At 57.9% G+C, this 26,126-nt stretch overlaps 1 protein-coding gene across 3 annotated transcripts; it reads left to right on the top strand.

Annotated features, from left to right (window-relative positions):
• Window positions 1–1,570: 1,570 nt before the first annotated feature.
• Window positions 1,571–24,646, top strand: PLEKHA2 (pleckstrin homology domain containing A2). 3 transcript variants are annotated; one of them, XM_069800887.1, is made up of 12 exons: window positions 1,571–1,718; window positions 6,470–6,633; window positions 7,770–7,826; window positions 9,851–9,899; window positions 10,806–10,903; window positions 14,811–14,957; window positions 18,015–18,161; window positions 18,343–18,411; window positions 18,574–18,644; window positions 19,628–19,691; window positions 20,549–20,626; window positions 21,045–24,646. In XM_069800887.1, exons 2-12 carry the CDS (start codon window positions 6,493–6,495, stop codon window positions 21,387–21,389), a joined length of 1,266 nt encoding a protein of 421 aa, XP_069656988.1. In that variant the 5' UTR covers window positions 1,571–1,718; window positions 6,470–6,492; the 3' UTR covers window positions 21,390–24,646. The 3 variants fall into 3 exon arrangements, with proteins under 3 accessions (XP_069656988.1, XP_069656990.1, XP_069656989.1); XM_069800888.1 differs by lacking the exon at window positions 1,571–1,718 and adding an exon at window positions 2,262–2,570; XM_069800889.1 differs by lacking the exon at window positions 14,811–14,957.
• The last annotated feature ends 1,480 nt before the right edge of the window (window positions 24,647–26,126 follow it).

Here is a 26,126-nt window from a genome sequence, read left to right as displayed (position 1 = left end):
ATGAGGTTTTCTGGGTGATCGGGCAGCGCCTGCAAGCCCTGTACATGCCTGATTGCCCTCGGCTTTAAAATGAGGCGCAGCTTCCCCACGGCACCATGCAGGAGGTTCGTGAGAACGGCAAGGACCCTGAGACGGTATCACAAAAGGGAATAGTGACTCGCACGGCTTTCAACAGCCTGCCCACTCAAAACATCAATTGTTAACTCCAGGCTTTGCTTTTGCAGCTTTCTCAGGTGCGGAGGAACCGCAGGGCTGTAGGAGCCCAGGCGCTGTAGCACACCAGTAACTGTTCACAGATTTCACTGCTGCCTCACTGGAGACCTCACCTGCTGCGAGGGTGTCTGCCGTGTTTTGGGGAGCGGTGCGCCATGGTTTGGGCACCCAACGTGACCGCTGTGTTACACGGGCAGGATTTACCCCTCTCACCCTGCGAGGGTGACGTGTCAACCCCATCGGGTGCTTGGTCTCTCCAAGTTAGTGCCGTAGGGTTTTTGCAAGGTCCGGACTGGGGCTCATCCTCTCCGGCCTCGCTCCCTGCCTGCAGCGCCGGCTCTGAACTCCGCAAGTCTGTGTCTGTGCACAAGCAGAGATCCGGGTGCATCCTCAGGCTGGTGTGAAAACGTGCAGGCACTCAAACCGTCACTCGGGGGGAAACTCCCAAGTGCGGCTGGGTTTGATAGGACCTGGATCTGAACTACTAACAAAAATGGTGGTGATGAGCCCGACGCAGAAGCTGGGGCAATTCACCCCAGCTGCACGCCGCTCTCACCTGCTTGCTTGTATTTGCTCCGATGCTACCGTCTTTGACGTTACACCCCACAATAAGGCCACGGGAGCGGGGAAAGGGTTTGGAAAGCGGTAAGGATGCCCCACGTAGTTTGGAAGCCCTGGGACTTTGCGTCGATGTGAGGACTAACGGTAGAGCGGGACCACCGAAGCCTGCCTACCCTGAAAAACTTCTCTTGCGTGAGAATCCACTTGCTATTTTGAGCATCTCGGCTAGTGGCACAGATGCTGTTCGTCGGGCTCTGGCCCCGGGGCAGGGTCTCGGTCGGGGTCGCTGCTCTCGGGGGGGGGGGGATGCAGCCGTCCCCGGGGGAAGGGGGACAACCCGCAGAACGGGCCCGATCCCCGCTTTGCCGAAGTATCCCGGTCCCAGAGCAGGAGCTGTCTGGAGGACGTTGATTTACCGAGCGATTTTCTTGTCGGGTTTGGGGGGGGGGGGCGGAATTTGCCAGGAAGGACCCGAGCCCGGGGAGTTCTCCCACCCCCCGGCGGGGCTGCAGGGGCGGGGGACCGGGACCTGCACCGGGCTGGCCCCAACCCCGCTCCGCACCGGGACCCCCCCCTCCACCCCACGGCGGCTGCCCCGGGGGGGGACGGACGCGGGTCGAGCCAGCCCCGGGACCGCTGCAGGTGCGTGGGGAGCGTGTGGGGAGGGGGAGACACCCAGCCACCCACCCACCCGCCCCTGGGGGACTCCCCCCCCCCCCCGGAGCCGCCCCCGCGCCCCGCACTCACATCCGGGGCCGGGTTTGTTAATGGCAGACGTAATTAACCCGGAAAAAAGCGACGGCGGAGCCAGGGGCACACCCCCTCCACCGCCCGGCCCCCTCCGCCGCCCGGCGTGGACCCAGAACCCCGCAGCCCCCCCCCCCCCCAGCCCCAGCCCGCTCCGCCGGCCATGCGCGGGGGGCGCAGCCCAGGGACGCCGCGGGGTGAGTGCGGGGGCCACGCGTGTCCGTGGGGGGGTGTCCACGCGTGCCCGTTGGGGGCCACGCGTGTCCGTGGGGGGGACGCCGTCCCGGGGCTCTTCTTTGGGGACCCGGTGGGACGGGCTGAGGAACCTTTCGCTGCCCCGTCCTCCCTCCGTCCCCACTCGCGGGGGCTGCCCGGTAGGACTCCAACCTCCCCCCCGCCCCCAACACCCCACGAAGGGGCTTCCCAGGGAGGCGGCCGTGCGAGGCCCCCGGGGGTCCGACCCCGAGGAGGGGGGGGGAGCAGCCTCCGTGGGGCCGGTTTGTCGGTGCGGGGATGCGGCAAGAAGGTGCCGGTTCAGCGGCTGGAAGCGTCCGTGTCTCATCGGGTGGGAAAGAGGCCTCCCCGCCGCGCCGGGGTTTGCAGCGGTGCCGGTCGCTTCTGCTGGTCGGTGCTTGGAACGAGGGGTGGGGGGGTGTGTGTTTTGGGGGGGAGAGCTGGAGGTAGCGAGGGTTGCTCCTGCCGGGCTGGCCCGTGGCTGGGGAACGGGGTGCCCGTGGGAGATTTAGGGGTGCTGCGGGCACCCGTCTCCGCTTTGGGTCCGCGGGATTGGTAGCAAACACGCGGGGAGGGTTTGGGATCTGCAGCTATCCAGAGCGTGTTCCCCCTGATGTTTTTTTCTGTGGGGAGGTGAAGAAACGCATCCTCGCTGCTCCCAGCCTGCCTTTCAACAGGTTAATTATTTCATTAAGGCAAACGTCTGGAATTAGCAGGAGTTAGTTGCTGGGCTCTGCCTACACCGTCTGTCTCGTGTGTCAGCCGCCGGATAGACGTCGGCAGGGCGAACTCTGGAAACTCCTTTGCAAGACCAGGTAAAAGGAAGTGCTGCTGCAACCGCTGCGGCTCGCAGCCATCGCCCTGTGCAGCCGGGGCTGTCTCGGAGCTGCATGGGGGCACAGCGGGCATCGCAGCTCGGAGCCCTGGTGAAATTCGGGTAAACATCTTGCGTGCCAACCCGCACCAGGGCAGCTCAGACAGACAGGCGTGAGAGGAGGAGGAGGAGGAGGATGCTGTGGCTGCCCGCAGGTGCGATGGGCCGTGGCGTGGAGCGAGGTGCCGAGGAGATGCTAGTGCCGCTGCGATGCTCTGAATGTCAGGTCTCCCGTTGCCTTGGCTTTTTTTCTTGCTGCAGGGTGTCTCTGGGTCACGCTCCCGTAGCTGTAGCTGTGCCGGGAGCAGGACAGAGCAGGGCACAGGGCAGGCGTGATGGTGCAGCGAAGCGCAGGCGTCCTGGGGATGCTTCCTGGAAAGTCTGGCTCTGCGGCTGCCCACGAGGCCCTTGAGCCAGCAGTGATGGCAGAGAGGGGGCTTGGGTGCCCTGCACCTTCTGCCTCTCTCTGCGATGCGCTTACCTGTATCTCAGGAGGCAGGCAAGAAGGTATTTTTGCTGTAAACCTTCTTCCGTAGCCTAATTGCTCTTGTCATCTCATTAACCGAGCCAGAAAAGGGTTGTCCTTTTTGGTGGGATATTATGACTCTGAAAAGCTGGGAAGTCAGTTGCTTCAGAGGTAGGGAAGAGCCCCAGAAGTCTCCAACGTGCTTCGCTACGAAATGGCGTAAATTCATAAACAGGATCTGTTAATGAGATCCTGAGGGCCTGATTTGGTGCGATGCTCGGGAAGTTCAAGTTGTCGTTGGATGGCAGATGAGTCCCCATGACTCAGGCGTGGGCATCATCCATGAATCTTAGCTCCCTGTGCCCGGCGCCAGTGTGATGTCCATCACGTTTTCATAAAGGACGTCCTCTGAAGTGCCTCTTCGCTGCCAGGCCTTCGGGGACTCATCTGCACTTTTAAATGATGCTGATTTTCTGTGAGGTCCCTCTTATTCTCCCCTCTCAGGTTTAGTCTTGTGTCCTTCCTACAGCAAACACAAGTTTGGGTCTGTCATGGAAATATTTATGACTTGGAGTTTACGAAGTGCTGTGTAAATAGTAAATGTTAGTGCAAACTGAGCATTTTTTGGCCCTCCCAGGATTTCTGAGCAGGGGGACCAAATACCACATGCTGATGGAGCTGGAGATGCTGCTTTTATCCTTTTCCTATGGAAAAGTGCAATTCTCAGTGGCTGCAAGGAGACAGACAGGTCATGCCCTGCAGGCAGTGGGATGTGAGGGAACAGGGAGCCTGGCTGGCTGGGGGGAGCACAGTCTGCAGGGCAGAGTTTGGAGCAATTGCAATTTCCTCTGCCCAAAGGTTTTTGCATATCCAAGTGCAATCCGAGGTCAGCTCGCACAGAAGAGTTGAGCTGGTTTGTGGGCTTTCAGCCAAGCCCGTATTAATTAAGGATGGCAGGGGGAACATAGGGAGTCCCGGGGGGTGTCCCGTGGGTCTGGCACCGCAGCCCCGAGGGGCTGGGGGCTCATCCCTGTGCTGCCTGTGCCACCCCTTGGCTCTTTCTCATCCCTCTCATAAGCAGAAATCTCTGGACTTTTATTAGCAGCAGGAGGAAGAGTTAATTTATGAGGCCTGGTCTGAACGTGTCGGTATGGTTGAAGGTACTTGGGAATCTGCTTTCTGCGTGCTTCCCCCCCGCCCACAAAAATAACCCCACAAAAAAGCAGTAAAATGTGAAGTGCCCACATAACCTTTGCATCGGGGCAATTGTGTTGTTTTAGAACAACCTCTTCTACCGAAGCAGTACGATTTCCCTCTTAGCAAAGCCCTGATACCCATCTCTGAAACGCTGGTGATAAACTCTGAGATCCTGACAACAGGTTGACTTGGTTTCTGCCACCTCTACCTTTGCAGCTGCACCACAACTCTTGCACAACACTTGCCTCGCAGGGCCCCACTCCACTGCAGCTCCTCAGCTCAAAAATAGTATTTCCTCCTTTTCTGCATGAGATCTTTTATTTGTGCAGCCTCCACTTCTGGCACCTGCACGAGTCACCCCTCTTCTACCGGACAAACCACACCAGGTTCAGTTTGCATCCTTTCGGTAACCGCTGCCTCCATCCCTGCCCGTCCACCCCGAGCCGTGGTGCGGGGGCTCTGCCCGGGCAGAGGGATGTGTCCTGCCCGCCCGCGCCTCTCGGTGCTGCTTTCGCTCCCCGTGCGTGGCTGGAAGCGACGGTATGGAGACCCGGTCCGCTGCGGGGATTCTGGGGGGCTCCCCTCCCCGTGGCTCTGCAGCGGGCTCTGCCGCACAAGGTGGGCGGGAGCCGCTGCCAAATTAAAGCGGTGGCAACGTGCACCCACTTCCCGCTGACTCAAAGCGGCCGCTGCTCCTGCGGGGTGACCGAGAGCAACGTTCGGGCTCCCCCACGTCTTGTGCCCACGGGGGGACACAAGCAAAGCCCGTTTACGGGCACCGCGGCTGCCGTGCTCTCCAGTCCGGCTGCTCAAGGGTCGTCGTGCCCCGTGCCCGTGTCGTGGCAGGCTCGGCGCGGCGTTTCTCCCTGCTTCTGCAGAAGGGATTTGGGTGCCCAGGAGATCGGTGTTACAGCCCAGCTCTGCTCCTCTGCAGCTATATGTGGCCGAGGTGATCTCGGAGGTGACCTCCTGGCTCGCCTTGGCTGGCTGGCAGCACCGGGGAGGGTCCGTGCCCGTGTGCCCGTGGCAGACCTGGTGACAGGGCTTGGCCCCGCGGCGATGGGTCATTGTTTTCCCTGCTGACTCGGCATCCTGGCTGCACAGATTTTCTGCTGGAGTTGCAGATTGTTTTCCATTTCCTGGGAGTGTGCTCGGGCTCTCTCTAGCGCACAGTCTGCTTTGGGATTATTTTTTGTCACGGTTCCCAGGGACCCAGTGTCTCGCGTCAAATCCTTTGTGGCTACTTTGTCCTCTCTCGGTGGGCCAAGCTGTGGTATAGGGTTGCCCCACATTGCTGAGCTTGGTGGGATGCGACCGCCGCTGTGACAAGGGCAGTTTGGGGCACAGGGCTGTCACTCGGAATCGGTCTGTCACTGCCCCGGGGACATCCCGGTGGCCGTGGTGCTGCCCTGTGCTACGAGTGGTCTCGGAGCCGGACCGGTGAGCTTTTGTTTGGTGGTGCACGGCGACTGAATCCATCTGCAGGTCCCGGGTTTCCAAAGTCCTGCAGTTCCTTGCTGAGCTGTTTTGGTCCTGCTCGCTGGTCTGATCCTGCCTGCACCTGGGGCCGTCACGCTGGCACCCCTTCTTGTCACAAAGGCGTGCTGGGTGACGTTTGTGTTTGGCAGCTTCCCCACAGTGCGAACATGCGGCGGTAGCAGTTTGACTTTGCTTTTTTTGTGTTAAGCCATGGGCTGTGGAGGTCTGGGAGAGGCAGCAGGAGGTTTGGGCAGGTTGGGAGATTGGACCTGAAGGAAGCTCGGCCAGTGGCCGTGGGACGTGGTGCGGAGGAGGGAGCTGGATGGGGAGTGAAGCCCCAGCCCCTCCTTTGAGCCTCGTGCTTTTCACACCTTTTGAGCTCCCTGGCTGCGGTGGGGTCGGCGGCTTTCGGGGCTGGGGAGCGATGTGCACCTCTGTGGGGAGGAAGATGTTTATGAAAATGCCTCATTTTTCAGCAAGGGGAAGCAGCTAAAGTGCTCCTTTGGACCAGCCCTGGAAGGTTGTCCCTTCCCTCTCCCTGGTGTGAGCTCGGATGCGGGCTGAGCGACTGCGCTGGCATCCCAGCACGTCTGGCACCGATGGGTTGAGATGGCCGTAGGTGCAGGAGCAGCTCCGTGGGGAGCTGGGGCTGTGGGATCAGAGCACCCACCTCTCCCTGCCTGTCCCCTCCTCTGCAGGGTGATGTGAGAAGGAGCCCGGCATGCCGTACTTGGATCGACAGAACCGTATCTGCGGGTTCCTGGACATCGAAGAAAATGAGACCTGCGGCAAGTTTCTGCGGAGATATTTCATCCTGGACACCCAGGCCAACTGCCTCCTGTGGTACATGGACAACCCCCAGGTAGGTTCCCACACTGGTCCCAGCTTCACACTGGGCATGTCTGTGGAAGTTGTTAGCCAGTCTGTGGCACATCCCGGCCTTCCTGGGCCGTCCTGATGGAGGTGCCTCCTCCGGGTCCCCGAAGGAGGACGCTGTCTGCTGCATCGGTTGTCTGTCAGGGTCTCCCGTGGCTGAGTGTGGCCATGACCAAACTCCAGCAGAGCAGCCCCGCTGCCACTTCTGGGGTTTCCAGGACTGTCCCAGCAACACCACCAGGAGCCATTGACACCTTAGAGGAGCCTATAGAAATGCTGTGCCAATGTGAGGTGTTACATCTCCCTAGAGACTTAGTGTAGAGACAGAGGGTTGTCAGACATTGGAATAGGCTGCCCAGGGAAGTGGTTGCGTCACCATCCCTGGAGGTATTCAAAAAGCGAGTAGACGGGGTACTCCAGAACATGGCTTAGTGGGCATGGATGATGGTTGGACTCGATGATCTTGAAGGTCTTTTCCAACCTAAATGATTCTATGATTCTATAACAAGAAAGAGAAGAGGTTAGACCGGGAGCCGGGCGTCTGGGGGAGATGGAGCCTGTGCATGTTGTGCCCGATGTCTCTGGGAGCTGCCCCAGCGCTTGCGGTCAAGCTCAAAAGAGCAAGAGCCAAAGTTGAGCTCTAGGAAGACCCTCCTGGAAACCCCACGGTGCTTGAGCACTGCTTGTAGGCTGGGGAGGCACCTGCCTTCCTGAAGAGCATCTGGCAGCAGATTCTTCATTGCCTTGTTAAAAGGGGAAGGGGAAGCACCCGGCCACCCTCCTGCACCCTCTTGGCCAGTGTTAGCACAAACTCCTGCTCTCTGGGCCATGCGGGGTGGGAGTCGGAGCCCGTCTTGCACCTGAGGTGCTGCTGCACGGGGCGGTGAGCAGGGCAGGCAGCTCAGAGTGGGACCGAGGAGGTCACGGAGCTCGGGTGCAGCGAGCGTGGCCGGTCCCAGCTGCTTGTAGGGTGCAAGTGCACAGAGAAGGGAAGCGGCCGAGGCTGGCAGCGTGGCTGTAGCTTTTGCTGCCTGACCCCAATGACACCGAGTGACAGCCTGACTCACCTCTTTTGCATTCTCCCTGTCATTTAACTCCCGTCGCTCATTACGTGTTTTGCAGAACCTGGCTATCGGTGCGGGTGCTGTCGGATCTCTGCAGCTGACCTACATCTCCAAGGTAATGTTGGGGTGGGGTGGAGAGAAAATGAATGCTCCCTGTTGTCCCCTTATCCGTGCGGCTTTCCCGGGAGAGGCGATGGCTCACCCCGGCAGCACCCGAGGCGAGGTCCTGCCCGAGCCCACGCTGTCCTCCCTGGGAGAGGAGCCGGAGCGGGTCTGTGGGAAGCGGGGAGTGTCCCTGCGGCGCGGCCGATCCCGGCACCGAGACCGGTGTTCGCCTTCACCCGCAGACCAGCACAGGGCGGGCTGCAAGCTCGGGGTGCAGGAGGAAGAGGAACTGCTCTGCCACGAGGAAGGACACGGGGTGGCCGGGGCTGAGCGGGGACGGGAGCGCGGTGGTGGTGCGAGCAGGACGCGGAGCTGACGATCGGCACGGTGTTGCTGCTCCGGCACCGGACCGAGCAAGGGTTTGGGCTCGTAGTGTGGTGCCCGTCTCGCTTTGGCACTCGGTCCCCATAACCCCAGCACGGTGCCTTCCGCTGCGGGTCCTGCCGCAGCCCCAGGTCTGCGGGAGGGTGCTCATCAGACCCGGCGAAGATGGGGAGGCAGAGACAGTCCCTTTTGTGATGGGTTCGGGGGCACCAGTAGCTCTCCCCTTCTGCTTAGAGGGCAGCACCCTGAAGAATGAGACCTTCTGGAAACTGAGCCTTTTGCGTGTCTTAATGGCATTATCCGGATTCCACGGGAAGGCAAAAATAGTGCAATAAATGACAACTGTTGCAGGGCTGGTGACTGGAGTGCATGGAGCGGTGGCTGCCAGCGCGGCCGGGGAAAGCGGAGCTGCCACCGTCCTTCTGCCATGAGCTGCCCCTCGGCTGCTGCTGGGGGGAACGGGGGGGCTCGTGGCCACCACACCGGGCTCAGCTCCGAATTGGAGCTGGATAAAGAAATGGATGGATCTCTGTTCCTGCTGAATCATGATTTATAAATTAAGCGCAGATGAAGCAACGCTGGGAGGTTGAGCCTTCCCCATTTCGGAAAGAGCCTTACTTCTAAATTATATACGTTTTAGTCTAAATGAAAATTGCCGTAGGACAGCATTTGGTCACAAACTGCAGGATGGGGTTATGCCAGCGGCTTTAACTACCAACGGTAAATATACCAGAAAAATGGAGGTTTGCTTGAGAAAACATATTTAAAGCATTATAGGCTGGCTCCGAAGGAGGAAGCCTGTCAGAATAAATACTCCATGAATGCTGTGCTTGGAGCCCTGGGGAATATTATTCTTATATAAATGATTCCTACTCTTTAGGGAGAAACCACTGCTATTTTCCTTCAATTTTCTTAATTGCTGACAAGAGCGACTGCGTTAGTCCAGCAGAAACTCGCGTTTTCAAGGCCTTTGAAAGCTTTCCGTTCTTTGCTTTACAGTGCAGCCAGCGCCCGGGGGGACAGCGGGAGATGAAAGCCCCGTCTCCGCGCTGACCTTCCCCTGGGACCGCGCGTTCGTTGCCGCATGTGGTCTGCGTTACGCCCGATACGGGCCGGTTCCCGAGAGCTCGCGCGGCTGCGCTGCAGCTCCCGGGCTCGCGCCGTGCGTGTCGTCCCCGTGGGCACGGGATGTGCCGGCGTCCCGAGGGACGTGCTGCCCCCCTGGCCCAGCGTCTGTGCTGCTGGGGGTCCTGCCCGGCCAGTCCCAAAAAGCCTGGGGTGGCACTCAGCACGGGGAAGACGTGCCCGCCGGCCACGTTCATTTTTCCCCTGACTTGAGCCGGCTGGCTCCCCTCCTCGTTTGCAGATGGGGGTAATTGCAGGGCTGGGGAGGGCAGACGATGCGTCCCCTCGGGCCGGCCAGCGTGACAAGGCTGCGGCCACACGCTCGCTCCTCGGCCCCGTGCTCACGCTGCAGCATCGGTGCTCGACTGGGGGCTCGGAGGAACTGGGAGCGCGGACTGGGTTGGAGCTTGGGGAACACTGGCTTCCTCTCTGCCACGGGCATGTGGATGGAAACTTCCAGCTCTCGTGCATGCCATTAGCACGTGCTGTTATCTTGAACTTTTTCTTTAATTTGCTCTGTTGCAGGTTAGCATCGCCACCCCGAAACAGAAGCCGAAAACTCCGTTCTGCTTTGGTGAGTGAGGGGGACCATGCCCAGCACGTCGTGCCAGAGGGCCGGCGCAGGGCTAGCGTGAGCCACAGCCCCGTGTGGTGGTCCTGTCACTGTGACCCCCAACGCGAGATGCACGGGCAGAGCTTGGTGAGGGAGGCAGGACACTGTGGGTCCCCTCCGTGATGGTCCCCTGCTTTTGCTGTGCTCCTGAATCCTTTCCACGTGTCCTGTTGTGCTGCACTACCTTGTGCGATACAGGTGGTTTTTTTTCCTTTTTAATGCCTGCATAAGCTTCTGCTCCTTTTGGTGCAAGGAAGGGGTGTTTCGTATCGAATTCCCCCCCACCCAAATGGCCTCAGCCCAACACGGTCAGCCTCAGTGCCTCCTGTGTGAGCCATGAACTCAGGTTTAGAGCAACAGAAATGACAGCCCAAGCACATACTTGTCCCAGGGGAATGGTGTTGCCTTTGCAATATTTTACTACAACGGATGTAGCCCAAGACAAAGACTGGAGCGCACGGTGCAGCCCCATGCGGGGGGCTCGCACCGGCATTTCAGATGAGAGTTAAAACCCAAGCGCTGGGCGAAGGAAGTCCCAAGGGGCCCTCAAGCGCCCCATGCAAAGGGCTAACTTCAGCACTAGATTAAGTCCTAGTTTGGGCCATGCCACAGCCTTGGTTTAAGCCTGACTTCAGCCCTGCCCTCCCTACGCTCTGGTGCAAGGATGCATCCAGCTGACCAGCTGCCACGTCCCTCCTCCACGCCCCTCGGCCGCTTTTCCATGCGAGAGGTTACGAGACCGCTATCTGCAAATCGCTCTGGGACTGGGAGCTGAGGGATGCTGTCGTGTTGATTTATTGTTTAATTTATTTTAATAATGCTAAGCAACTGTTCCCTAACTCTTCTTTTCATTCCCTTCTTTGATAGTTATCAATGCTTTATCTCAGCGCTATTTCTTACAAGCCAGCGATCAGAAGGACCTGCAGGACTGGGTGGAGGCACTGAACCGGGCCAGTAAGATCACGGTAGGTTGCATTATGCTCATCTCTGGTATTACTGTGTCCTGCCTTGATGGGCCACTCGATAAGCATCTAGAAGAGCTGTGCTTTTCCTTCTTGCTGTGCTCTCCTCCTCCGTCGCCTTCCCGATCCCACCTGAGGAGCAGCGATGGTGGCGGCTGGGTTGTCCCCAACCTGGGAACAGGTCTGTGCCAAACTTGCCTGGCTTTCTTCTGGGTTAGTGCTGAGGCTGCACTGGGGAAGGAGGGAAGCGCAGCTCTTGGCTGGTGGCTGCAGTGTCTCCTCCTATTTCTGGAGCCTGCTCTGCTTCTGGTGCATCCCTTGTTTTGCTGTTTGATCAGTTATAGTACAGGGCTGTAGCTCCCAAAACCCCCTCGTTCGCAGGAGAGTGTGCCGTGGTCCCCCGGACAGCTCTGCGAGAGCAGAGCTCTTACACGGACACCCCGGGGGCTGTGTGCGGTTCTGCCAGCACGTGGGGCCGAGCTGGTTTGGATCTGAGGGAGAAATGCTGCGAGCAGAGGAGGGACGTGCTGGCGATGCAGCCTTTTAGCCTGCAGGGCTGGACGGCTTCGCCGTGTCCCTTCGCAAGGCCAGAGCTGCATGGTGACCCATCTCAGGAGTCTGGCTTTGGACGGGAGACATTCCCTCCACCATCACCAGGGATCCTCCTGGTCTGGGTTTATTTTGCTGCTGTTTGCTCATGCGTCTTCACCCTCCCTGCCCAGCTGCTGCGGGGGACGGCGGCTGCACCCTGGGGAAGCTCCTGCGGGAGCCGTCCCCATCCCTGCCTGCTCCGGGGACGTTTCCCTCCTGTCACTCCTGCTGGCTGGGATTGTGTGTAACCGACCAACTCCTCGCCGCGGCTGTCAAAGGGCGTCTTTCTTCTGCTTCGATAATTTATTTACTCAATTTTTATTCTTCCTGGAACGCCGGGTCTTGTGACGAGGCGTAGCAAATGCCCCGCACTGCAGGGCATCGCGGGGCGGGTTGCGCCTGGATCCGAAGGAGTTTGTCTGCCATCTCCTCTCATTTACTGTTGTGTTCATATAACCGTAAATTAATGGTCGCTGACCCAGAAACCCACGAAGTCTATGCTCCTCAGCTGCCCGGCGCTCCTGGCGATGAGCGATGGTGCTGCGCTCCCTCTCTCGTGCGGTGGAGCAGGAGCATCGCCTGCGCGCTGGGTGGCAGTGCCCGTGTGCCGGGGCTCCTGCGTTAGGTGTTCGCAAGACGGCTTCTTTCTGGCCCCGGGATGTGGGGGATCCCTGTGAAAGGGTCAGGGGCACTGCAGGCTTCTGTGTGCCTGGCGTTAGCAGTATGGCTGATGTTTAATGCTAGCAGGGTTTTACTAGGTCATGCGCTGATGCGTGTTGTTCATGGTTTGTAAACTAAATATAAGGAAAAATCATGATGAACAGTTTAGGAATGGATCCTATCAAATAACCTTTTTTCCTTGAATTTTTTGTTTCAAAATCACTGGAGTGCTGTGTTGTGTCTGTGGGAAACTCATCTACAAGACCAGACCTGGCTTGTATTTTCTTTTTATATCTGCAAATACATTAAATGCAACAACCTCTGTGCCTGAAGCCACCAAACTGACTGCACAGGCTCTGGCTTGTACCTTCTCTTTTATGGGTTCAGGTGATATTGGCCACAAAAAAAACACCTCCAAAACCAGGTAGGAGTTGTAGCCAGAGCCCGCCAGTGACATTTGTCTAGCTGTGCCACCAGGGTAGTTTCCTCCAGGGTAACTGCCTGCAGGCAGCCCGCATAGCTGATGTGCCAGGCTGGCTGAGGTGGGAGCTGGTGCGGCGGTAGGAAGAGATGCATCCTCTGTTTCTGCAATAAACCGCAGTGATTTTCATACCCTGATGTTGGCCAGCCCTTCCCGACTCTGGCTGTGTCCCGGCCGGCCAACCGGCTCATCCAGCCCTGCAGGGAGGAGTTCTCGCAGGCTGGCTGGGAAACACGGGGCTACCGGGATGCGGGTGACACGGCCGCTCTGCCCTGCGTGGGAAATCCCTCTCCCCGCTCTGCAGCTTCCCACAGGTCTCCATTTGTGCCTGGGTGTCCTTGGGCTGCTCTGAGTTGCAGCAGCTTCATCACCTTGGTGTGGGTGGAGGGGCACAGAAGGGCATGGGGAGACGTTCTGGCATTTGGTGGGGTTTGGACCCTTACCGGCCTCTGGTCTCTGAGAGGTTTCCCTCTTCCCCTGGGCTCTGCAGGGCTGCTGGGCTCTTGGATGTGGGATGCGTGGCACCAACCATGGTCCTGTGTGCTGTGTGTTCGGTGCACGCTGCTGCCGTCTGAGCCACTCGCTGCGGTGGGACGGGAAGGATGGGGCAGCGGTTCGGGTATTGCTCTTGGTGCAGAGAGCTTCTCACGGAGACTTCTCTGCTCTTGGCAAATTGCTTCCTGCGTTTCTTCACCTTGCACGCCGTCTTTGTAGCCAGGGCCTTGGCGGTTGAAGGCTTGAGGTGTGCAGCGGGCTGGTGTGACCACGACAAGGGACTCCGCTCAGTTCTGCACGAGGAGGCTCGAGCTGGTGGCAACGCTCTGCCCCGTGCCGGGCACCGAGCAGCACCTTCCCCCTTGCATCGCTGCCCGCAGAGAGATGCAGCCCCTTCCCTCTGCCCCTGCCCCCTGCACACGCAATGTCTCCGCATCGGCGTTGTGAAACCGTTTCCTCTGGCCGGGTGGCCCGTGCTGGCTCCCCAACCTCGCCGTGCACCCGCCTCGTGCTCGCCTGCCTTGCTGGCGTGGGCAGCCGGTGCGTTGCCAGTGCCCGCGGGCGCTGGTGCTCAGCACCGGCCGTGCGGCACGGGCGTCCAGCAGCCTGCCGTGGTCTGGCCGCTCTCGCTCTCGCGGCGGCAGCGTTTCTGAAGCGGGATGCGATGGCACCTGAACGTGTCGCTGCTGCCTGCTCCCTGCCCGGCACTGCCTGCCCCATCAGCTGAGCCTGGCTGGTGGAGAGCACCCAGGAGGCACAGGCAGCGGGGCTGTGGGATAACCGGGATCTCGTCCTTGGCCCTTCCTCCTCTCCTCCCTATGGGTTTGTGAGGTCTTAGCGCAGACCTCTGCCCCGCAAGACTTAAGCCAGGTCTCAGGTTGAACACCAGTCCAGCCACCTGCTTCGGGAAGGACTTTAGAGCAGCTGAGAGTTCTGCTCTGCCCAGCCAGCAGCCGATGCATGGTGCGGTTTGCACGGAGAGGACCGCGTGTCCCTCCCCGCGCGCTTCGGGGTGGAAGGCAGGAGGGTGGGTTGGAGCCAGAGACCCCGATTAATGGCATTAGAGAAGTGGAAGTGCAGACTTGGGAAGGAAAACTTGAAAACCCGCCTTTCTGTCCAGAGCCAGGTGCTGGAGGGAAGGAGCTGGGAGGGGGGAAAAGGAGGATTCTGGAGCTGGGTCCCTGCAGCGTAGCCTCTGCCCGGTGATGCGGAGCTGCTCGCAGCGGAGACGCGACCTGCCCGGCCGCGCGTCGGTGCAGGACATGCAGGCGTTCGGCGTGTAAACTAGCGCCCGGCCATGTGCTGCGCCCCTGCGGACGTGCTGCAGCTCAGCCTCGTTAGGCAGATGAAAGCTCATCATTAAGCCTAGCTGTAAGTAGAGCGGGGACAATTAAAGGAGCAAGTGTCCCACAAACGCATTGGGCTGCAGAGGCGAGTCACAGACTCATGTGAGTTGATGCTTAATTATTCACCACCTCTCATCTCCCATCTCAGTGCCTCCTGCAAACCGCCTGGGTGGGGCCCACACCCTCCTTAATTGGGGTGGCTCGTTCATTTATTATTTTTTAAAGGGACATTGCTGCATTTAGGCTGGGAGGACAGAGGCGATGGTGCCCCCGTGCAGGCGTAGGGCTGCCCGGCACGGTCGCGCCAGTGCCCTTCACCCCTTTCTTTCTCCCGTAGGTGCCAAAGGGCGGCAGCATCCCACCGGCCGCGGAGATTGCGAAGCCTCCAGTGGTGCCCCAGGCCCAGGAGAGAAAGCCCCAGGTGGCCTACAAAACCGAGATCATTGGGGGGGTGGTGGTCCACACGCCCATCTCTATCAACCAGGTGAGCTGGCAGGATCCGCGCACCGGGGAAAATCCCCGCGACGTCGGCACCCCGCTTTGGTCTCTCTTTTCGCCGTGTTTTAAGAGCAGCTCCTAATGGGGATAAGCAGAAAAGGTGGCAGCTTTCTCCGTGCGTAGCTGGGCGAGGGCATCCCCACCACACCCCGCTTTGATGTTCCTGCACCTCGCTGCCAGGAGCCCTTCGGCGCTTGAGCCGGGCTTTGAGGGGTCCCTGCCTGCTGGTTTTTGTGTCTGGCTCCTGCCAGCAAGGCTGTGCTGCCTTCTGAGTCAAGCGGAGTGAGGGTGGCTGGGTCTGCAAATCGCTTTTTGCAAATGGTATTCAGATTTCTGCTTTAGGAAGGGTGAGCGCAGGGAAAGCGAGTGTCGGAGCGTTGTTACTGCTTTAGCCCCACCAGTGTTGAGCAGTGCAAAGGGTAGAGAAATACTGTTAATACACAGCAGCGATGGGGTCTGTCATTCTCTAACCCGCGTGTCGGAGCAGCAGAGCTCGTGGATGTGGGTCTGCTGGGCTGGGGCATGTGGTCCGGGGGTCCGGGGAAGCTCTGGGGGTCCGGGAATGTCCAGCCATGGGGCTGGAGGCAGTTGCTGGTTTGGGCTGTTGGGGAGGCTGGTTTGCACTTTCATTTCTGGAAACCAGCTTGGTGCCTGCAAACCGTTCCCACTCAGGGATGTATAAATAGCTGCACTTAGCACCCTGTAGCACCTCTCCTTTGTCTAGCTCTGAAGTGTGATGAGACAAGGGGGTGTGAGGAGGAGGAGGGTATGAATCCGGTCCCCTTCCCGGCCATTCCGCACCATCCACCCGCATGTCCTGGGTCCAAATCCCCCATCGAGGTGCCCGGGGCAGAGGGACCCCGTGTTGCTGCCCCCATCAAAGCGGCCAAAGGGACTGACCCATCCCGGAGGCGGTAGCCGGCCCCACTTGCCGTGGCTCTGCAGCCCCTTCCCTCGGCACGTGGCCGGGTGTGCACGTGGCCATCGGTGTCTCCCACTTTCGGGCGCTCATCCGGCTCTGGGTCTCACTTCAGCTCTTATCGGTGGCAGCACTAAAAATAGAGCAGAGAATTAGATCATTGGAGCCTTTTTTTTGTGTGCGTGCTGTCAGGCGATTTTAACGCTTCCCTGGCCACGGGGTTTGTTGGGGTGCGGAGGTGTGTGGGGTGCGGAGGTGTGCGAGGTCCTTCGGGCTGACAGCCGTCCCTTCCCAGTGCCGCTGCCCCGTGGGATGCTGCTGGACCCTCAGCCCCCTGCGTGGGGTGGGGAAGGGCAGGGAAGGGAGGGCTGTGCCTCCCCCCTTGCTTCCATGCAGCTGGGGCAGCCTGTTTGCAAAGAAGTGGCAGCAGCCAGCCCTGTGACTTTTCTTTTTTGTTTCGGTGAGTTAAAGCTGCTCTTTCCTCCTGACTCTTGACTCTGCCTCCCTCTCCTCCCCTGCCACCACCTCCCGAGAGCCGGGAGCTCCATCCTCAGCCCTCGTGCAATTTCTTTCTTTCACTGAGGGGTTTTTTAGAGGTGGTGCATCAGCTGCTGGACCATTTTCCGTGCTCTTGCAGCTTGCCCCGTGTGAAATGGCTATTTTTCCGCTGCAGCTTCCTGGGTGCGTCCGTGGTTTCCTGGCTCTGCCCTGGCCGGCCGGTGCTGCCCCGCAGCGGCTCTGGGACCGCAGGGGGAAGACCCACGCTCCGGCTGCACCCCCAGAGTGGCCAGCAGCATCACCCCGGCTCCCAGGTGTAACGCTGCCCATTGCAGCAGCATCCCCATCTCTGGTTTTGGACATGTAACATCTGTAACGCAGATGCATCCCCAGGCGAGGGGAGCGGGCAGCCTCCCCTTCCCGGCTGGGCTGGAGCTCTGCTCCACTGCTCTCCAGAGGTTCTGGGTGGCATTTTGGGGCCAGCCAAATGGCTGCTCGTCTCTGTCCTGGAGAAACCGAAGCAGCCTCTTGAAGGTGCTGGAAGGAGCAGCGCAAGCAGGTTGCTGGTTAACCACACCGGCAGTCACACCGGCGCGGGTGCCAAATAAGGCTGGCAGCACCGAGAGCCACCCTGGCTGCCATGGCAATTCTCAAACCTCAGCGCGGGGCTGGAGGAAGGGGTTGGAGGGACGGGGGAAGGAGATGAGCACAGATGTTTCATCTCAACCATCCTCGGCGCTGCCGAGGGGGAAGGGAGAAGGGAGGGTGCTGCCCGGGGACGGAGCGGGGTGCGGAGGAGGGAGGGGGTGATGCCGGCAGCGGGGAAGGCTCCAGCCCTCGGGATGCGCTTGGGAAGCGCTGGGAGTGAGCCAGGGGATGGGTGCTGGGCGCACGGCCACGTGCGCAGCCCATCGGTGCTCGCAGCAGCGAGTGTTGCGTTTGGGGAGAGACAGCTCGGGGCCAGAGGAAGCACGGGTTTTCCACCTGAACTCCAAACATCACAGTTTCTTTTGGGAGAATTTGGCTGTGAAAACGTGGAGTGGAGACTTTACAGCTTTCCTGACCAGTTTATTCCCATGATATATTGCCTTCTCCAGTTGGAAAGCGTGCCTGCCTTCTAACTTGGGTTTGTCTGGCTCCAGCTTCCAGCTGGTGGTTTTTGTTCTGCGTCCCTCTGCCAGGCGAAAGAGGTCCTTGTGCCTTGCGCTTACTCCAGAGAAGGTCTGTGGTGCAGTTGAGTCAGCTCTTGGTGTTTGATAAGCCGGGCAGATGAGGTTCTTTAACTTCCCTGCTGCAAGGGATTTTCTTCAGCCCTCAGATTGCTTTTTCTGTAGCCTTTCTAATTTCTTAACGTTGTTTTTAATGTGTGGGTGCCAAAAACGTGGCTAGCAGTCAGGCAGCAGTCTGAAAAGCTGAATGCAACGAGATAAAATCAGCTCTCGACTCTGATTCATCCCCCTGCTTGTGTCCAGGCATTGCAATTAGCCCTTGGCATGCAGCGCCATGCTCAGGGCTGGCTTCGGGTTGCTTTTCCCTCCAGCTCAAGGTGTCCTGCCTTCTAGCAGGGAATTCCCCCCACCCTTCTCTCTCCCGGCTCCCCAGTAACTCCGTGCTCTCTGCTTCCAGAACGGAGGGGACGGAGGGGAGAGCAGCGATGTGGCCGCCCACCCGCTCCTGCGGCGCTCGCAGAGCTACATCCCCACCTCGGCCACCAAGCCGCCCGCCGGGCCCCCCATCCTCAAGAGCGGCTACTGCGTGAAGCAGGGGAACGTGGTGAGTACCGGGGGTCCCCTGCGCCGTGGACAGCAGGGCAGCTCAGCGGGGTGCGTGGCCGTGGGCTGCCTGCTGCCCCGTGGGTTGGGGATGCTCCAGGGATGCTCTGGATGCAGGACCACGACAGCGTGGGGAGAGCGCCGGAGCCCAGCACCGAGCTGTTTCCTCCTCTTTTTTCCAGAGGAAGAGCTGGAAGCGCCGGTACTTTGTTCTGGATGAATTTTCCATCAGTTACTACAAGTGTGAGCAGGTGAGCGGCCCCTGCCGCCCCCCCGGCCCCCGCCTGGGACCGACTGCTCCCGAGCAGAGGTCCAGAGCTGCTGCGCTGCCGTGCCGGCATGGGAAGCGCATCCCAGCGCTGGCAGCCCCAGGGGCCGGCCAAGCCCATCGTCGTCTCCTCTCATCTCCGCAGGACAAGGAACCCTTGCGCTCGATTCTCCTGAAGGATGTCTGCAAGACCCACGAGTGCCTGGTCAAGTCTGGGTAATGCTCCCATCCGTGTTTCCCTGAACTGCAGCTCCTGCTGTAGCCCCAGGTTGTGCTGGGGCCGGAGCAGCTAACGGGAGCTCCGGCTGCTCCGGCTGCTGGTGGGAAGCAGCTCCCCGAGGAGCTGAACCGGAGGAAGGCAGGAAGGAAACTCAGTTCCTCCTTCGGGGAGCCCAGAGGGCCCCGAAAAGCAGTGGCTGCTGCTGCCGGCCAGGCTGAGCTGTGCTGCCGCTCGCTTTTCTTTTACGACCCTGTAACCCAAATGTCTCCTCTTTGTTTTGCTTTTAAGAAATTTCTTCCCCTTCAGCTCCGTGAGCAGGTTGGGGAAATATGGCTGGATGCAGGATATTGTCCATCCTCTGTTCTCCTGGTGCTGATAGCTATCTCTGTTGGGCAGGCATGCTCCTACAGCTCTCTTATCTCCCTAGATGAAGGAGTGTGGGGCCCTGCACAGTAAATAGCATCGTATGACAGAAGAACAAAGGTGTTCATAAAGCTGCTGAAAGCCGCATATAGGTGTTTTCCTTAAACTAGCACAGGTGGCTACACAGTGTCTTGGGAACAATTTATTGCAGCGAATGCTGATAAAATCAAAGTAACTCGAAGACTTGCAATGAAAAATGAACTAAGAAAACAAACCTCTTTAGCTAAAGTAAAAATATTATTTATTAATATATCTTTGAATTGTTTATTCTTAATAAGTAATAGAAAGCTCATGAACTGTAAATGAGATGGATTACGGGTCTGGGGAGGGGCCGGGATTTGCCTGCAGATGGCAGAAGCTGGAGTGTGTGTGTGTAGCTGAAGGTCTCTGGGGAGCTGGAGTCATCTTCTTAAAATCCCGATGAGATCCAAGGTTTGCCTTCAATATGTTTTTCACCAGCATAGTCTAGAGATGAGGATAAACACAGATTTTTTTTTTTTTTCCTCCATCCACGATGACTTCTGGGTAGTGACCATCTTTTTCTCGCTGTTTCTAGTGACCTCCTGATGCGGGACAACCTCTTTGAAATCATAACGAGCTCCAGGACCTTCTACATCCAGGTGAGGCAGCCGAGGCCGGTTTGCTTTTCTGGGCAGTGAGTTCAGCTCGTGCGAGCCACTCTCCTGCAAATGGGCTGTTCCCCAGCAGCCTCTCGGCCAGCAAACGTGAGCAGATGAGTTTGTAACAGCTTTGCCTGGCGTCGGGGCACGGGCGGCAAGGGAGAACTGCCGGGCGGTTTCACTTCTGCCCTTGGGTTTATTTATAATAGCCGCTATTTGTGTGAGCAGGAAAAAGCAGAGACAAAAGCACAGGGCGATCCGACGAGTATCCCGAGTACGTGGGGCTGTGTCTGCACCTTCCCTGTCCTGCAGATTTGGCCAGCCCTCTCCGCAGCGTGCAGGGGTATTAATTAATTCTCCCTGTTGCGGCTGAGCTGGGCAGGAGGAGGCAGCAGGCAGGGGATGCCGTGCACGGGGCTGTCGGCACGACCCCTCAGCACTTGTGAGTCCCCGAAGAGTAGCCAGCACGGCATGCCGTGCTGTGGATGCTCATCCCCACGTGCACGGGCAAAAGCCCCAAATCCTGATGCCCAGAGAGCACGGCCCCGGGCACGCTTGTGGTGGGATGCAGACCCCCGAGCCTCTGCCGCTGCAATCCCGACAATTTTTTTATTCCTTAAATGCTTTATCTATTCCTGATACAAAAATGCTGCAATGTGGAGAGTGGCTCCCCTTCTGCGGGGGATGATAGGGTGGTGCAGTGATTTTTAAGGAAGGATAAGTTAGTAGCAAATATCCTGGGAACCCCGGTAGCCTGTCCATCTGCGTGTCCACACTTTGCTGTGGCGGGGATCAACTCTGGCTGCACCAGGGGCTTGCAGAAGGCAAAGTCTGATTTGGGCTGGTGTGTTTTGCAGGCAGACAGCCCTGAGGACATGCACAGCTGGATCCGAGTAATCACAGGGGCAGTCCAGGCCTTGAAAACTCGCCCGAGGGTAGGTCACGTCCTTTCTGCTTCATATATAGTGTCAAATGAAGATTATGCCAATGTACAAGGTATTTATTTAGTGGCTTGTGTAAGCACTCAGCTAGCCCGTTTCCAGGATGAGATCCCTGCCCTCTCTGAGTTTGTTTACCAGTCGCTGGAAAAGTTTCCCTGAAAAGATTGAAAAGTGAGATTCAGCCATCGAACTGGACCTGCGTGAACCCTGCTCTGCTCCGAGGCACAAGCGAGAGCCTGACTGATGGCAAAGGGCCATTTAATTCAGACTTTCAGTTTGCTTAGGGGTTTTTTGTTTTTTTTTTTTTCCTTTCTGCAGAGCCTGGTCCCCAGAGCTTTGCAAAATTGCTCGCAGCATTGCATGCACGAAACCCCAACCTCAGCCAGCGCTCACCCTGTGTCTGTCCTTGCAGGAAATGTCCTTCATGAGATCCACCTCCATGGTGAAGTCCGGGGGCTCCTCTGCTCTCTCCCAGCAGAGGCAAGTGGCAGAGGAGAGGAGAGCGCTGTGCAAAACCCCTTCCACCTCCTCCTGGCAGCCCTGGACGCCGGTTCCGCAGGCAGCGGGGAAGCAACTGGTGCCGGAGGAGGTGCCCGCGCCGCTGAGAGACTCGGTGTTCGTGCCGGCCTTCACGGAGCGCGACGCCGGCGCCGTGCTGGGCAAACGCGTGCGGCACAAGTCGGAGCCGCAGCATCTCAAGGAGAAGCCGTTCGCCTTCGACCTGGACGATGAAAGCATCCGGACCTCCGACGTCTGACCGGGCACCGAGCCATCCCCCGGCTCCGTGTGCCACCTTCCCGGCTGCTGGGGGTCCCCGCGGGGCGCACCGTGTCTGGGACGGCTGGTCTCCGTGTGTCCGCTCAGCGCCTCGGACCGAGCTCACCCCGTCATCTCGTCAGGGGTGAGGTGGCCCCTTCCCTCCACCGCTGCTCTTCCCTGCGATACAGGATCCGGCTGGACCCGCGTCCCGGTGCCTTGCTCTGCTGGGAAGCGGAGTCCCTGCCCCGCTCCTGCCTGCGTTTTTGCCCCAGGCGGCTCCGTGTTTTGGGAGCTGCCCCCGGACAGGGCGACCTGCGGGCACCTCGTGCTGCCATCGCTCACCGTGCGGGGTGGGAAGCGCTGGTTCCTGGCACGGCTTGGATGAGGGGGCATCCTCCTCTGCAGCCACATAATTTGCCCCCAAAACCAAGCCTGGAGGAAGCGGCAGGAGGTCTCGGAGGCCTGAAGGGGAGCGTGGCCTTTCCTGTGTTTGGAAAAACATTTTTCTCCCCTTTCACGCTGCTCAGCCTTTCCCCAGCAGCTGGGCAGAGCCGGGGAGACACCAGCCCTCAGCTGCCTATACAAGGGACACGCTGCAACTTCCCGTTTTGATGACTTTTTCCCTAGGAAACCAGCTCTTTACACTGCCTGACTAATGGCGTATCAACAAATCTGTTGGCTTTTAATCATGTCTTTTTATACCTGTAGCCACTGTTAAACCCCGGCACTGGCAGGCTCCCCGCTCAGCCCCTCCGAAAAGTTTATTGGTACTTTCTGAGCATGAGCCTGGGCAGGCAGCCGGTGCGACGGTGGCTCCCAGGGACGGGAGGATCCTCAGGTACGGTGTTGGTTTTGCACTGTGTACATCTGGGCACCAGAAAGCCGTGCCCGGGTGGTGACGTGCTTTTAGCAAAAAGCAGTGAAAGCCGAGCATTAAATGAAACTGGGAAGACTTGTCCAGCCAACTTGCCTGCTGCCTGCCTTGAAATGAAAATGAGTGGAAGTTTTTAGAGCAACGAGAACTCGTCATTTCCATAACCAAATAAGCTCCTGTAGGAGTTGTGATAAATAGCGCGTAGAAAATTCAGGTATTCCCTAGGCAGCGAGATCATCTGATATCTTCACCCCGAAATGTGTGTGTAATCCTTGGGTACTGAGTGAGGACACACCTCCCCGTCCTTGCTCGCTGTCAGCAGCAGGTTATGTTGGTGTGACTTTGTGAGAGCAGCAGCAAGCCCATCCAGGCGTCGGTGCTGCTTCACCCTTCGTTTGAGGGCTCTTACGCAGACCCAAGGTGGCAGAGTGAGGAGCGTTGGCTGGGGCAGTGTCCGTGCACCATGGAAAGCAGCACGTGTTTGGGTAGGAAAGCTTTCATCCGGAATTGTGTTAAGCTGAAACAAGAGCAAGCGATGGCATCCCTGGCATTGAGCTGCTGCGCTCTGCCGGCATCCCCGGCTGCAGTGCCCTGCGGGCAGGAGGCAGCAGCCTGGGCAGCAGCAGCAGTGCCCTGGCTGGGCACCGCAGCCCCGGGCAAGGCTGCCCGGGGCTCTGCTGATGGGCACGTGGGTTTTTAAATGGGCTTGCTTTGGCCCAGCTGCACTGGTGTGTCCCGTGTCAGATACAGGCACGCTCTTTGCCATCTCAGATGTACTCCAGCTGATAAATCTGGGTGGCTGGTGTGGGAATGGCATTGCAAGCTTAGCAGCGCATGGAGTGGTCTGGAGTTAACAAGGCTTCTCTCTATTGAGGACTAGTTACTTGTTCTTTTTCTTCTTTTTTTTTTTTCTTCCTTTTTTTTTTTTGGCATTACATGTTCCTGCTCTGCAAAATCAGCTCAACGTGCTCCCCAGGAGCAAAAAATATCTGGTTTGTCCCTGCCCTTTCCAGCTCTCCAGCTGTTTGACAGCTGTGCTTCAGCTAGCTCAGGCTCAGCCTGGGATCGAGCAGAGCTTTATCGATTGAGCTCCAAGGCGTTGATTAGCCCAATGGATCTTAACAAGATTAAAATTGCATCTTCCTGCATTGATCTCCTCCTGTGTCAGAGGGGCTGCTCCTCCAGCTGGGCTCTGCTGGAGCCCGGGGCAGGCGCAGCCGGAGGGGCCTCAGTGCAACCGGGGGGAGGCGGTGACGGGACCTCCCAGGTTTGGGGCTAAGAGTGGCTTCAAGGGGGATGTGTGGAGATGCTGGGGAACACTGAAACTATGAAAATGAGTGGGAATCGATGCAAACGGTACAGGGCGAGTGTTAATATTTGTTATTTAAGTGTAGAAACCTAGATCATGCTGTTCCTTTTCCTTCTTTTTGCTTTATTTGCACTAGTGTTTAAAATTTTTTTTTTTTTTTTTTAAGGCTGACTTGCTGTTTGGCTCATAACATGGGGTTTCAAAAATGTTTTAATAGTTCAGTAAGCCTATCAATCATAGAGTCACTGTATTTGGTGATAGCGCTCTGACCTCATTTCTGAAGAACATCAAATGCAGAGAGACAATGGTTACTTCATGCAAGGCTTCAAACCCATGGAGTACCAAGTATTTTTGTTGCTTGATAATTGCAGTTTCCTCAGGCCTGGGATGGTAAAGCAGAAGCTGGTTGCACAATTAGGGTTAATCATCCAGGAGGAGAAACTACGAGTGGCTCCAGCGCTGTTGCAACATTCCTGTTTCTCATTCCCACCCTCCCCGCATCCCCAGGACAGCGTAAAGGCTGAATGTGACACTGAAACAAGTGTGTTCAAAGTCAAGCTGGGCTCCAGACCCATCCGTGATGCAGGTGGTGTTGCGGGGAGGAATTTCTCTCCCATCCCAAAGGACCAGGTGGATGCAGCCAGACCTCGATGGAACTTTGCAGCAATTTTTAAAGCAAACTGGTATCCCCTTATCTCTGCGTTTGCCGCCTGGCTCTCCCGCGTGGGGATGAACGATCCCCCGTAGCTGCTTGCTTTTGAGAATGAAGCGTGTGCTGCGAGCTTCCCCGCTTTCCTAGGGATGCGTGCAGGTTCGAGGTATCTTGTGCGGAAAGAATGGTGTGAGAGATGGGTTTGCTCTTTTCTATGGAAACTCCCAAGCGGTTTCAGCCGTTTCTGTGAGTGCTGGCTACGGATTTCAAGTGCTCTTAGGGCCGGGGTGCCTCGCGCGGGCGATGCTCCCTGACTCCCATGGTGTCGGTTACCTGCCTCCCACCCCTCGCCTGTAAATGCTGGCTGCAGGAGATGGAACCCCTTTTCCCCTGTGTTTTTAAATAAAGAAGGAAATCCCAGTTGCTTTCCCAGGCTGTCTGTTTGCATGGTGTATTTTGGGTAATGATTGCCAGGGAGGGTTGAACGCCGTCCCCACCAAGGCTGGGAGACAGGGCACAGCGGCTAGGGGGGGACCATGGGGGCCACTGCCAGGTGCTCCCCCCACATGCAAGGGGAGCAGCTATCGTGTGCTGGGGGAGCTTTTAGAGATGCTGCACTGAGCTGCCAAAGCCCAGCCTGGTGTCTCTTGTGCCACACTTAACGGATGGAGCCCCTCAGAGGCCCCCGCTGCCGAGCTGCAGCCAGCTGGGCTGCCCACCCCACTGTGCCCCACCGGACACCCTGGCCCCCCCCAGCCAGCTTCAGCGGGAAAGAGCACCGAGGGGAGGGCCAAGGGCCATTGTGGCCTGTGCTTTGAAGAAGTTTTTGATCTTGTTTGTCACTGCTAGAAAAAGAGGGGACAGAGACTAACGGGGCGAGAAGCATCCCTTGCTTCCAGGGTATGTGTTTGGTAAGGAACATGACTGCTTGGAGCAGAAATCATCCGTCTCCAGGCGGTGTGCATCCTCCCAGCCCGAGGTGCAAGTTGAATTTCATTGCTGACAATGTTAAGACAGCTCCAGCTATTGCTCATCTTGAGCCCTTCGATAGCTAAGTGTGTCCCAATAAAACTCTTGGTTTAAACACTTTGTTACTTTTTTTTTTTGCTTTCAGTGTCATATTTTCCAGTGACAACTGGCTGAGCACACTTCTTGTGTGAAGTGAGCACAGATGCTGCTGCCCTGCACACAGGTCGGTTCTGGGTATGAGAGAGGGTGAGTGCACGGCGGTGGCAGGGAAGTCACAACTATCTTTGCCTTTCTGGATATGCGGGCCGGAGAAAAGCTGTTGGACCAATACCCTGGTTTTCCTCAGTGTAGTCCATGACTGCCTCGTACACAGAAGGAATTTGAGGTCCTGCTGTTAGCTGGCAGCTGCTGGGCTGAGGACGTGGGGAGATGTTAATGATGATGGGCTTTTGCACATGGGATTTTTTTTTCTTTTTTTCTTTTCTGGCTTGCTGCATAATTCCACCCCCCCACCCGCCCCCGTGGGTTTTTCAGCCCTGTTGTTCCACTGGTCTGAAGAATGTGGTAGTTTCACGATGAAGCCTCCCCCGCCACCCTACTGCCCTGAGACCTATTCAAAGCTGCCAAATTCAGATTACTTGTACCGAAATGGGATATAAACCCCATTCCCTGAAGAGGAGGAGTTGTTGCAATAAACCACAAACCAAAACTGGAATAGGCAGAATTCCCAGCCAAACTGAACCCCACTGCAGTGCTATTGGAGGCAGAAGTAGAAGTAATGCAGGCAGAAATTAGCCAAATGGAAACAGCTGGAGGGTCCTCAGTTTGCAGAACTGTGTGAGAATGGAGAGTGTATGGTTGCTGTATTTTACGTCAAATGTGACTGGACTTTTGCAGATATGGATTTTGTGTCTGCTTCTGGCTGTGACTT

Source organism: Haliaeetus albicilla, chromosome 13, assembly GCF_947461875.1.
Source record: "Haliaeetus albicilla chromosome 13, bHalAlb1.1, whole genome shotgun sequence".
NCBI lineage: Eukaryota > Metazoa > Chordata > Aves > Accipitriformes > Accipitridae > Haliaeetus > Haliaeetus albicilla.
Note: the sequence above shows the minus strand (reverse complement) of the source record. Positions and strands in the feature narration are given on the sequence as shown.